Source organism: Cherax quadricarinatus, chromosome 67, assembly GCF_038502225.1.
Source record: "Cherax quadricarinatus isolate ZL_2023a chromosome 67, ASM3850222v1, whole genome shotgun sequence".
Lineage (NCBI taxonomy): Eukaryota > Metazoa > Arthropoda > Malacostraca > Decapoda > Parastacidae > Cherax > Cherax quadricarinatus.
Genome location: NC_091358.1, coordinates 5816420 through 5830470, shown reverse-complemented (window position 1 = coordinate 5830470; position 14051 = coordinate 5816420). Strand labels below are relative to the sequence as shown.

The window sequence follows — 14051 nt, the reverse complement described above, 5'->3', positions numbered from 1 at the left end:
AGCAAGGAGATAGGTACGGCTGGCAAGGGCTCTCTCCACATATCTGCAATTACACGTTATAACAGCCTACGTGAGTATTTCTTACCTAATCCACGTGTCGAACTCCCACATGATAAATGGTGGCAGCGGTGGGAGCGTGGATTTACGTTTTTTAAGGGTAATTCAAGGCGTTAGAAGTCTGTTGTGAGTAGCGGCAGGGTCAAAGGTGAACCGTCACTCACCAGCACTACCCTCACACACCACCTCCAGCCAGCCGCACCACCTGACTCCCCTCACAACCTTCAGCCTGCAAGCCTGTTGCAGCTGTTTCAAGCTTCCTGGCTTAGTTCGTGTGCTAATTGCTTCAATCTCCGAGGGGTTGACCCGGATTTTGCAATTAAGCCAGTCAGTAAGCCAGACTGTGGAAGTGAACGCCAGTCAGCCTATCATCCAGCCTGTCTCCTGTCATCCAACTGCTCCTCCGTGCTTTGTGCATCGTTACACGTCTTCCAGTCAGCCATTCTCGTGGGGTAAGCCAGTCAGCCAACCCAGCTTCTAACCCAGCTGAGAGAGAGAAGTAAGCCACGCAGTAAGAAGTAAGCCAAGTTCCTCTGAAGTATTGTCTATATCGCTTTGTGCTCCCTGTTGGATGCTAAGAGTGGTTTTCACCATTCCTGTGGCATAGAGTGGGTTATCAAGCCACCTTCGTGGGTAGAGAGTGGGGTGCGCGGCAGTGCCCAGCAGAGTCCACCCACCACTCTCTCCCCCACCACTCTACTCACACCACCACCACCACCACCAGCCATCCACCCATCTACCTGTGGCTGTTTGCACCCTTGTACCGGGTCCTAGTACTGTTTTGGCTCACATAATTGGTCAAGAGATTGTAGCTGGCGCCACCGATAAAACCCAATTATGAGAGTTCCCCGAGAACGCACATTTCTTCACGACAACAGTGTGAGTGGAGGAGGAAACACCACTCGCCCACAGGATAACACCTTCTTCTCATCACTCGTCATCCCGTCTACTACTCCCGACTTCAGTGATAATTTTCTTGAGACATTTTTCTTGCATTTAAAGACATTTGCGTGTGTGAGACATTTATAGTAAATTGCTTGTGTACTCTAAACCTTGTGTTTTCAGTGTAAACGCAGTATTTCTTTGACTCATTATTTTTACAATATTTTTCAGTGTTTTCACTTATCTTATATTTTTTTATTCTGTGTTTTTTCTTTATGCTACTCCTGTCTCTAGTAAGTATTATTGTGTAGTGTACCAGTCAGTCACTCTGTGTGAAGTGATTCATTTTTTTTTATTGTATTCTTTCAGCGTTGTATTCTCCAGTAATTGTCATTGTATTTCATGCAGTGATATTCACCCCAGTATACTAAATTATCCATTTATTTCTATGTGTGTCTTTTTTTTTTCGTATGCCAGCAGTGTCTCATTCCTCTAATTTTTTCGCAGACTGTGTACCATTATTTTTGCCAGCAAATTTTTGTCGTATCAGTCACAGCAAGATTTTGTTGTATCAGTCACAGCAGGATTTTGTTGTAAGAATATATTATAATGAAGTGTGCTCTGCCACTGTAAGTGTTATACCCTGTTTTGTTCCTTTGTTTTATTTTATTCATATTTTTATAATTCTTGAACAAATTCACTCTTGATGAAATTTTAATTACTTTTAACGTAAAGTGTTTTCCTTACTCTGTTTGAGTAAATTGTTTTGTCTAATTTACAATTAAGAGTTAAAGTGTTCAATCAGTTTATTTTTTTTTTGATCTTCATATTTTAATTCATTATTTAACCTGAGTTTTCCCAGTGACACTTTATTACTGCAGTGATTATTTTTACACTGAATTATTTTGTTGCACTTGTTCTGCAGTGAATTATTTTCTTTTATTGATATTTTTATGAATTATATTTTAATTTTGTCTATGCATTCTTAGAAAATACTTAAATTTCCCAGTTAACAATTTAGTAATTTTATTTTATACTTTTTACATTGATTTAAAATTTAATTAATTAATTTCTTTATTAGCAAGAGTAAAGACAGCTCATTTTGCATTTAATTCAGTCTCCAGTAATATTTTTACTTGTATATTTCAATGTAAATTTTTTATTTTTTTTGGTCAATAGTCCTTTAAATTGAGTTTTCCTTCCTCTTGCAGTGTATCTTAGACATTAATTTTTTATTATTTCTGCAAAATTAGTTGTATATCTTTTATTTCAATTCTAGAATTTTATATCATTTTTATTGTTCATTATTTTTGCCTTATTTGTTCTCGTGTTACTTTGCCATTATGTCTCACATACCGTCAAGTGATACTTTAGTGAATGTCGACACTCAGACCTCTCAGGCTACTGCTGGTCCTGTCATCAGTCCTCACAGTTCCTTACCGACTGACAGACCGACCCAGACACCGAGATATTATAGTTATACTCGTGATTCCCTTGATGCGTTACCTTTATTCAATGGCCATGTACATAGTCTTGAAGCATGGTTTGCAGCCATTCGTTCTCGTGCTAGTGCTCTAGGTGAAGGTCCTCCTTCAGAGGAAAGCCTTATCAGACTTGCTAAAGAAGCTCTTTATCGATCTCCTGCTGCTGTTCACGTTGTTGATCTCCTTGATATGCGAGACTTCAGGAATCTTACTAAGTGGTCACAATATGAGGAACTGATTCGTTCTTTCCTTGTCCCAGTAAAAACAGCTGATCCATATGTCGTTCTTAGGGAACTAGTGAATGCTACACCCATGAGTAATGAATCGTTGAGTGCATTTGCTGTTAGATTAGACAAACTTTTATCATCATTTATCAATGCTGTCCAATCATCATCTTTTCTCCCTGAAGAGGCTAAACCATTTACAGAATCACTTGCTAAAATAGCAGCTTTTGGAGCAATTAAAGAACTAATGCCGCCTGCTTCTGTGTGTGCTTATGAGGCTCATCCTCCAACTGTAACGATGGAACCACTTACAGCCTTAAATCATGTACGTTCCTTGTGCCCCCAGGGTACTTTCCCTTGTATTAAAAGTAATGTCACACATATGCCTCAGTCTGCACCACCTCTTGTTTGCGCCACAGAGACAAATCGTGGTCGTCAACCATCTCAGAGATCACCAAGAACCAGTGTACAGAGTCGTTATACACCTCGTAGTATTCATAGTACATTCAGTAACCATAGTCGGCGGAATTGTTACAACTGTGGTTTCCGTGGCCATATTGCAATTAATTGTCCTGATAGTTACCCTAAGAGACGTCGTACTGATGATGAGTACTCAGATCTTCCCTACTGTACTTATCATAGAATACATGGACATGACACATCTGAGTGTAATGCTCTCTATAACCTTCAGTACTCTAGGTCTTTCCGTGGTCGTTCCAACCGCAGAACCCGTAGAGGAAACAGATCTCGTGGTTTTCAAAATAACCAGAACCAGGCTCATTCTTTCAATTCTCAAACTAACCAGAACCAGGCTCGTTCTTCCAATTCGGGGGAATTCGAGCGCCCCAGTCAAACCGTCCCATGGTGACAGTAGGTGATAATGAGTACACCATCCCCGTTCACAATTCCTTTGAAGCCTTAAGCAGTCTCGAGAATGACAACCCTGCTGATGATGTTGCTTCACATGTCTCTGACATAGATGATTTTGGGGATGGAGTAGAACAAGTCTTTTCTGATGACAATCCACCTTTTTGTTTGCACATAACTTCCAATGCAACCATAGGCCCTATAGTGCAAGCATCTGTTTATAATGCGCCCGTTCATTTGTTCATGGACTCTGGTGCGCAAGTCAATATTATTAGGTCTAGTTTGTTTAAGGATAAGAAGTTACGACATGTCCTTCTCGTAGAACCGACTCCTGTGTCCTCCCTTAGTGGAGTATCTGGTTCTCACCTGCGTGTCCGAGGTCGGACTTCCCTAACCTTTTCTATCCAAGGTAGAGACTTCACTGCTTCCTTCCTTGTTGTCGACCAGATTACTTTCCCTGGTGACCTTCTACTGGGATTTGCTTCCATGCGAGACTTACGCATTGTGCTCGACCCTTATCGATGGCATGCACAAATTGACGACTTGATCGTTCCATTCTGGGGTTACCAGCTTGGATCAGAAATCTGTTATACTGCTGCAGAGTATGATGTACGGATTAAGTCCTTACAAGCTAATGCATTCTCCAGTAGCGTACCCAAGCGGTCAGGCACTGGTAATTCTGTCACTCCCATCAGTGTTCCACCTATACCTTCAGATTTGCAGGATAGTCCGATGCCTCAAGTGTCCGAGGACGCTCAGATTGCCTTGAGTGCACAACCTATCCCTGCAATGCCTGCTAGTTCGAGTAGTAGTTTCTCCACAGGGGACGCCTTGTCGGAAAACAATTACTTGCAACTAGTAATGCCATCTCTTGTTGATGTCACATGCCGTCTGCAGAAAGACGTTTCTGTTGCGGCTAGTGCTCTCACTAGAGTGTCTGTAGTTGTTCCTAGTGTTCCAGATGGTGATAACGTCCTAGTTGACAGTGATTCCTGCAAAGTAAAAGGTCTATTTGTTGAACCATCCTTACATGTTGTAAGAGATAGTAAGATCCATTTCTACCTGGCCAACACTTCTGGTCACAGTGTTCGCCTTAGAGCAAATACCAATCTTGTTGACCTTGTTCACTATCCTTACCCTGTTCAGGTAGAGGATGAGTTGTCACCTGACCAGTGGGTCGGTGCTATTTCTGCCGGGGAGACCTCATCCACTTCACTGGATCAATCTGTTCCACCAGTTGAGGAGAAAGACTTAGCTCCCACTGACTTCCCAGATGAAGTCAAGCGTTTGTTGACTCTGTTGAACAAACGTCGTAAAGCCATTGCTTTACCAGGTGAGAAGATGGGTATAACGAACTTATTGTCCCATCGTATTCCACTTGAACCTGGTACTAGACCTATCTACATACCTGCGTACAGAATGCCTCATTCACAAGTTGCTGTCGCAGAAGAATTGATCAATCAAATGCTTGATGATGGAGTTATTGCACCTAGCAATTCCCCTTGGAATGCACCCTTGATACTAGTACCTAAGAAGGATGGTACTTGGCGCCCAGTAATTGACTTTAGGAAGTTAAACGCGAAAACCATTCCAGATCGCTTTCCACTCCCTGTACTGGGTGATCTTTTACGTAATATCGGAGATAACAAAGTCTTTTCAACCCTAGATTTGTTACAAGGGTTTTGGCAAGTCCCTCTTCACGAGGACAGCCAAGAGCTAACTGCATTCTCCACTCCTACAGGTCATTATCACTTCCTCCGTATGGCATTTGGATTACGATCTTCCCCTATCACGTTCTCAAGGCTCATGACTAATATCTTTAGAGGTCTCATAGGTAATGCACTTATGGTGTACTTAGATGACGTAATCGTCATGTCTAAAGACGTGGATACACACTTGAAAAGACTTGATGTAGTACTTGGTAAGCTTGAAGAAGCCAATTTAAAGATCAAACTGTCAAAATGTCAATTTTTCAGATCAGAAATTAAGTTTCTTGGTCACGTAGTCACTCCTAGAGGGGTTACGACTGACCAAAGTAAAGTAACTGCAGTACTAAATTTTCCAACTCCCAAAACTGCTGATGCCGTAAGATCCTTTGTGGGCTTAGCAGGTTTTTATAGATCTTTCATTGCCAATTTTTCTTCCATAGCTGCTCCTCTAACTGAGTTGCTTAAGAAAGATGCTCCTTTTGTTTGGACCTTCCGTCAAGAAAGAGCATTCCAAACTCTAAAAGAAAAGCTAACATCTGCTCCAATTTTGAAATTTCCAGATTTTTCTAAGCCCTTCTATCTGACAACTGATGCTAGTTCAATTGGCATAGGTGCCGTACTAGCTCAGAAGACCGATGGCAAGTACAACGCAGTTGCATTTGCTAGCCGAGTCCTTACGAAGGCTGAACGTAATTATACAGTAACTGAGCAAGAAGCTTTAGCAATAGTATGGTCTTTAAAGCACTTCCGAGACATTATTTATCAGTACTCTGTTCATGTCTTGACAGACCATGCTCCACTGATACCCTTATTCCAGAACAAACAACCTACTGGAAGGTTAGCTAGATGGACCTTGACTATCCAAGAGTTCAATCCCACCTTTGAGCATTTACCTGGCAAGTCAAATGTAGTCGCAGATGCCTTATCGCGACATGTTAGTATAGTAACTGCAGACCCTCCATTTAGTGCTGAAGATGTAAAGAATGCTCAACGAACAGATCCCATGTGGTCTGGTGTGATTCGATTCCTGCTCCAGGAAGATCTTATTCTGAATGTGAAGCCACCAGCACCCATCAGTGACTTTGTCATGAACCAAGAATTACTGTATCGAACAGCCGAGTTGGGTACTCCTAGCAGAAGAGTATACCAGTTAGTAATTCCACAGTCACTAGTGAATGTAGCCTTACAGCTAGTTCACGATGTACCAGGTGTTGCACACCCTGGTATGGATCGTTCAGTAAAACAAGCCAGATTGAAATACTTTTGGCCTCGAATGGCAACTGATATTTCTGAGTATGTTAAGAAATGTAGTGTCTGCATGCAACATAAAGGCAATGCTAATGGTCCTAATCCAATCCAAGTGTATCCAACTACTAGCGAACCTTGGGAAAGAGTTGCGCTAGATTTGTTAACTAATTTCCAATGTTCCCTCCAAGGTAACAAACATCTGTGTGTTATGGTAGACCATTTCACCAGATATTGCGAGTTAGTTCCTATTGCAGATAAGACTGCCGAGACAGTAGCTAAAGCGTTTAAAGAACGCATTATCTGCAGGCATACCACCCCTAAGTCCCTAGTAACAGATAATGGAGGTGAATTCTGTAATGAAATTCTTGAAAATTTGTGTACCTTGTACAAGATCTCTAAATCCACCATTGTTCCTCATCATCCTGCCAGCAATGGGTTAGCGGAACGAACCAATAAGAAAGTACTTGATGTCTTGAGAGCCACTATCAATCCCAACAGTGAAACTTGGGATGAAGTTATACCTGATGTGCAGTGTGCTATAAATTCTGCTTACAATGTTTCTATAGGTGACACTCCACATTATGCATTGTATGGTGTAGATAAACGTTTGCCTTATGAGTTGTTATATTCTAATCCGAAACCAAATTACAACCCTGATGATTTCATAGCAACTCGTACCAGCTTAGCTCAAAGTGTTTTTAGAAGAATCCGTGAAACACTTCATAAATCAACAGCAGAATTTACAAGAGTCGCAAACACTCGATCAAAGCCATCCAAAATCAAAGTAGGTTCGAGAGTTATGCTGATTAACTTTAACAAAACGTCTGCAATGCCAAAGCTTGATCAAAAGTTTGTTGGTCCTTATCGAGTAGTTGAACATATCACTGGTAATAAGTATAAGGTTAGAGAGATTAGTACTGGTCAGTATAAAGAATCGCATTTAGATCATATGAAGTTAGTATGTGATGATAATGATGTTCCAACCCAGACTAATGTGACAGACTCTGACAATCCTCCTGATCCTGTACTCTCTTCCTCTGATACTCAGTCAGACGATCAACCTGAATGTCGTTATTCCCTACGTACACGACAGGTATTGAGAAATCCTCAAGTATCATTTGTAACTTCCAATTCAGATTTGCCTCAAATACAGCATGAGTTAGCCAATGCTACAGAGTTTGATCCTCCCAGAGATGACACCCATTCTGCATATGCCAATCTTACCCTAGCAGAGTTGGGGTTAAATGTAAATAACCTGTATAGATGAATAATTACAGTATCAACTTATCAGTATTCAAGAATTTTTTTTTTTGTGTTCATGTTCTCTCCGCATTCTGAGAGTTAACAGTCTAGATTTGCGTGCACCGAATCTGCCTTTCTGTTAAACACTCTTTCTTTGTATATATTCCTTCCTCAGAATCCGTAGATCACACGAATACAGATCGATCGATCAAAATTTTTTTTTTATCACTTGTAATCTCAACGTTGAGTTCGTTGTTCATTTGTTGAGTTTTAAGTTGTACTATAGTATACCTTGTATTGCATTACAGTTTCAGTTACGTAAGCTTTCATTCCAATGTTCTACTTATGTATATATAATGTTTAATTGTTGTGTACTTTGACATTGTATAGAATCAGCCCAAGCCGTATACCTGCCATCTCTAGTTTGTATTAGTTGTATGTCGGGACGACATACGTTAGCGTCGCCGAGCTCTCAGTAGTAGTAACCAGTTACCAGTAACCAGTGTACCGTTGACTCAACGACCAACCGTCTCTGCCTGAGTCACTGTCTATTCATATTGCGCTGAACTGACATTATTCAAAGACCCCTCACTGGGTACTGTGGGCGGCCGGTCAGTCAGTGGTACGAGTGTGAGCAAGGAGATAGGTACGGTGGCAAGGGCTCTCTCCACATATCTGCAATTATACGTAATAACAGCCTACGTGAGTATTTCTTACCTAATCCACGTGTCGAACTCCCACATGATACCTTATCACCGCCACTACCACCGCCGCTTACCACCGCTGCACCCTACCGCCACCTTTAACACCGTGCTACACACCGCCTGCTTACTACCGCCGCTTACAATCACCGCTACTTAACACGCCGCTACCATCCGTCCGCTCCACTACCGCTGCCTTACTACCGCCGCCTTCTACCACCGCACGCCACTCACCACCGCCGCCATCGCCGCTGCCACCGCCACTCCGCCACTTCACCACCGCCACCTTACCACCGCCACTTCACCACCGCCGCTCACTACCACCACTCCACTTACCACCGCCACTTCACCACCGCCGCCATCATCATTGCTACACCGCAGCCACACCGCTGCCACCTCCACCGCCACTTACCACCGCCGTTCTACCACCGCCTGCCTTACCACCGCCTGCCTTACACCGCTACCACTACCGCCGCTTCACCATCCGCCGCTACCTACCGCCGCTTACTCCACCGCCGCTTACCACCGCCACTTCACCACCGCCGCCCTTATTACCACTAGTACTACTACTTCCTTACTACTACTACTATTACTCCTGGCGTGCAGCCAGCAGCAACAGCCTGGTTGATCAGGCTCTGATCCACCAGGAGGCCTGGTCACAGACCGGGCCGCAGGGGCGTTGACCCCCGGAACTCTCTCCAGGTAAACTCCAGGTAAACTACTTCCTTACTACTACTACTACTACTTCCTTACTACTACTACTACTACTACTACTTACTACTACTACTACTACTTCCTTACTTGTACTACCCCTTCCTTACTACTACTTCCTTACTTCTACTACTACATTACTATTACTTCCTTACTACTACTACTACTATTTCCTTACTACTACTACTTCCTTACTACTACTACCTTACTTCTATTACAAATTCCTTACTACCACTATTACTATCACTTCTTTACTTCAGTACTACTATTTCCTTGCTGCCACTACTACCTGGAGAGGGTTTCGTGGGTCAACGCCTCCACGGCCTGGTCCTTGACCAGGCCTCATGGTGGATCAGGGCCTGATCAACCAGGCTGTGATGCAAACCGACGTATGAACCACAACCCAGCTGGTCAGGTACTGACATTAGGAGCCAGTCCAGTGCCTTCTTGAAGACAGCCAGGAGTCTATCCTTACTACAACTACTACCTTACTTCTACTACTACTTCCTTATTACCACTACTGATATTAATTCCTTATTACTACAAATACTTCCTACTACTACCACAACTTTTTTACCACTACTACTACCTTACTACTACTACAACTACTTCCTTACTACTGCTACTTCCTCACTACTACTACTTCCTTGCTGCTACTACTACTATTTCCTTATTACCACTCCTACTACTTCCTTACTACCACAGCTACATTACTTCCTTATTTCTACTTCCTTACTACTACTACTTCCTTGCTGCTACTATTCCTTACTACTACTGCTACTACTTCCTTGCTACTACAATAGTACTTTCTTGCTGCTACTACTACTAGGCAAGAAAGAATTGCTTTCATTTTCTGTGGAAAAATGGAAATTTTCCCTGACTGCCTTGTTATTTTAAATTCGGTATTTAAGTATGAAACATGTTAAGAGCCTTTATTTAAGCATTAATACTGTAACTTTGTTTATAAAAGCTTACTGGTGCTTTCTTCCAACAGATGTCAATCAAAAAGTCTTCTCTTTGTGAGACCAGATTTTCTCATTTACTTGCATCCAGAGAACAAGTATCGTCTGACCATACCATGCACAGGAACATAGGTAAATTTTTACTGTTGTAGGAGTGTTTATTGGAACTGGGCCTTTTGTGTATCCATATGCTCTTGCGCTACCGTCCACAGGATGGATATGGGGTGCACAATAAACTAGCCACTTCGGTGGCAAAATCTAATCTTTATTGGAACTAGTAAGCATAATTTAATTCAGTATAGTTTTCAAGGTATTGTCTTGTAATATTTTAAGTATCCTGGTAGAGATACTGTATTGTATAACAGCTTGATTTTTTCTATTGTACACTGTAGGTATGTATATTAGGTTTTCTTCTAAAGGTAATACTTGGCTACACAGGCATCGTATAAATTATACATTGGTGAATATGCTGTATATGCATGGTTTAAAAATTGTATGTTTTCATGCTTGGATTAAAGTTCAGTATCATAAACATTGATTGATGAAAAGTGAAAGGCTATGTGACCAAAAATTGAAGCATGGTTAAAAAAGGAAATCTGTATACCATATATCAATTTCAAATGCTCTCTGGCAGATTTACCAGAAAAAGGCAGAAATTTATATGCAGATCTCATTGTATCTGTGTTTCAATTTTCTGTTCAAGAGGTTTCTCAGTTTTCATAAACTTTCATGACAAGTGTATATGTCTCAGTACCAGGAATGTTCTGTGAATACATATGTACTTGTTTAAATTTGTAAGCTTCTAATTTGTTTTGTTAAGAGCCACCCCTCAAGGGAGGTTCCTTAATGCCAGCAAAAGGCTCTTAATCCAAGGAACTGGGCCTGATCTTCCCTTCCTTGGACCAAGCCTGTTTGCCTTCCATTCCCTCAGGTGCTGTATGACTTCTGTGAGTTTAACCCTTCCCCCTACCCCATGAATTTAATAATAATTTGCTAGATCTAGGTTTTATTTATTTTAATTACATTTTGGAGGGTATTTTTTGATGTGAAACAGGGAATGGTTGTTCCAAATTCCTTAGATCAAGAGCCCCCTCACCAGCATCAAATTTCTTCCCCCTCCTTCCCTTGAAGGTTTGAAAATGGATATTTTTGCAAGGTACAGGGGATCCACACTTGTCCTTCTTGGTATAGATTACACATATAGTTTATTGGAGTTAGGCTGCAATTTTTATGAGCCCTCCAAACATTCAGAACACATGAGCACTCCTTCAGTTGTGGAGTGCTCATAAGACTAAGAATAAGAAGTTTATTTCAGCATGATACATGCTTGAACAAAGGGTACAACAGTTGGGTGTACATAATAAAGCCCTTTTATATGTAGAGCATTTTGAGCAAACTTAAGATTAATAAGGCAGTAATTTTGTACATGTGGTCATTAGGTGAGTTTACAATGAATACAAGAGAATTGAATATTCAATTAGTTCATGCTATATGGCTTTAACCCTTAACCCTTTCAGGGTCCAGAGGCCAAATTTCAGTGTTCACCAGTGTCCAAGAATTTTCAAAAAATAATTTTGTTATTTTTTCTTATGAAATGGTAGAGAATCTTTTTCCGAAGGTAATAAAACAAAAAGTATGAAATTTGATGGAAAATTGACGAAATTATGCTCTCGCGAATTTTGACGTGTCAGCGATATTTACGCATCGGCGATTTTGCCAACTTTGACTCCCATTTTAGGCCAATTACATTATTCCAGTCGACCAGATTCTTAGCTATTTCACTAGTATTACTTCTATTTTATCGATTCAGCACAAGAAATCGCCAAGTCAACTGTTTCAACTACAAAATAATGTGATCGGAAATTGGTAATTTGGCCAATTTAATGCAAAGTTCAAAATATTCCAATTTCAAAATAGGGTCCAGAATAAACAATGCAGGCATTCCTGGCACTAAACTAACATTTCCTCTGTTCATTAGTTACGTTTTCAGGCTTTACAAATGAATTCCATTTTTATTTTTTATTCACATAATGAATTTTTATTCAAGCCAAAAAATAGAAGATTTACTGTTATGCAATATTGTAATAATTGTATAAATAATATCACCACATTTGTGAACTTAGACCCACCAGCTGGCATGTATTAGACGTATGAGGTCATTTATTTACTCTTGAACATTGGCAAAAATTTAACACTTTCGCTACTTTGAGCTCAGTTTCAAGCCATATCCAGTACTAAAACCAATCAAAATCATCTTTATTTCTGTAATATACCTTCCATTCTATCAAATGAGACCAAGAAATCGCAAATACAACTATAAAAAACATACGAAAAAACACTGTAAAGTCGCTGTTTTAATCGAAAATTACGGTCTCGTTTTTTTTCTCATTATGAACTGTATGCTGCAGGATTTGTTTTATGTGATGCACACATACCGCATAGATGTATTCTCTCATATCTAGGCCCAAATTTACCATTCACAGCTTATCAGGGTGAACTAAGCTCATGGCGTAGATCTACGGTTTGGACCCTCAACGTAGAGCCATAGGTCTATGGCACGGACCCTGAAAAGGTTAAACTGTCCAAACGTAGATATACGTTGATGTGCGGCAAGCTCCGAACGTAGATCTACTTTTTTTTTTAACATGCTTTCAAATGGGGAAAATCAAGGTCGCAGTGCTACGCACGTGAACATAGATCTACATTTCGACAGTTTAAGGGTTAATAAGTTTGGTAGAGATGAATTACAGTTTTGATTATTAACCTAAGGCAGACACAATGGAATGATTAACATTTGAGAGGATTACAGATATTGAGAGTAAGTATATACGTATATGTTCTGCATGTTTGAAGGGCTAATTCAGCTTATTTCATGTTTTTTGTTTCATATCATCAAATTGTCTGCTGATTATATTTTCCATATTATTTTATATGGAGGTGGGAAGTACAATGCTTGCACTATAAATGAGGGGTTTGGGATATTTGCTGTTTAGAATGACATCTGAACTGTCATATCTGCATGCCTCTGCAAAGACTGATTAATTATTTGTGAAGAATGATGAAAGTGTTTCTTCCTTTTTTGGGTCACCCTGCCTCAGTGGGAGATGACCAGCATGTTAAAACAAAAAAAGAATTTATGTATTAACTGGTGTATCCTTCATCATTTAAATCCACACTTAAATTGTAAAATTAATATTAATGGATGCAGGTGATAAATGCACATGCTATTTTTAGGGGAGAACTAAACTTTTGTGTAAAATTCTTGTAACATTTCATAAGTCACAGTAAGACTTTGATCATTAAGAAAAGCTAAAATGATAAGCAAAAAGAGTGTATATGTGACTATTTGAAGAAATTGTTTTCACATATGAAACAAGGTATCTGGGTATACTGTAGTTACAGTGATATAGTGCTCTTTCTGAGTGGATCTCTTCTGGAGAGTCGAAGATTTGACAATTTCAGTAATATAGCCATATCCTTGCAGTATAGTAACTCCTCAGGGGAGGTTCCGTAATGCAGGTGAGGGGCTCTTGATCTAAGGAATTGGAACTGTGCTCTTCTTCCTTGGTTTGAATCTGAATGCCTCCCATTCTTCTAGGTGCTGTTTGACCCCCTACTGGTTTAATCCTTTGACTGTTTCGGCCGTATATATACATCTTACGAGCCAGTGTTTCGGATGTATATGTACTCAATAATTCTAGCAGCTTCAAATCAAGCAAGAGAAAGCTAGTGGGCTCACATGTGAGAGAATGGGTCTGTGTGGTCAGTGTGCACTGTATAAAAAAAAAATCCTGCAGCACACAGTGCACAATGAGAGGAAAAAAAAACTCTGAGTTTTTGGATTAAAATGCCGACTTTGAGGTGCATTTTCCTATAGTATTTATGGTTGTATTCTCGTTTTCTTGGTACAGTTTTAAGTCCATATTAACTCTTGAACTCATTCTTTTAATTCTTTAATTCATCA

General features: G+C 40.4%; 2 protein-coding genes across 4 annotated transcripts in view; one reads left to right on the top strand and one right to left on the bottom strand.

Moving 5' to 3' along the window:
- Positions 1–14051, bottom strand: part of LOC128699603 (zinc finger protein 90) — a 207155-nt gene that overhangs the window by 31691 nt on the left and 161413 nt on the right. The window lies entirely within an intron of this gene.
- Positions 1–14051, top strand: part of LOC128699602 (synaptonemal complex protein 1-like) — a 161054-nt gene that overhangs the window by 1891 nt on the left and 145112 nt on the right. For all 3 annotated transcript variants that reach the window (XM_070099353.1, XM_070099351.1, XM_070099352.1), the window contains exon 2: positions 10120–10219. In XM_070099353.1, the coding sequence (XP_069955454.1) occupies positions 10120–10219 (100 nt within the window). The remainder of the gene's footprint in view (positions 1–10119; positions 10220–14051) is intronic.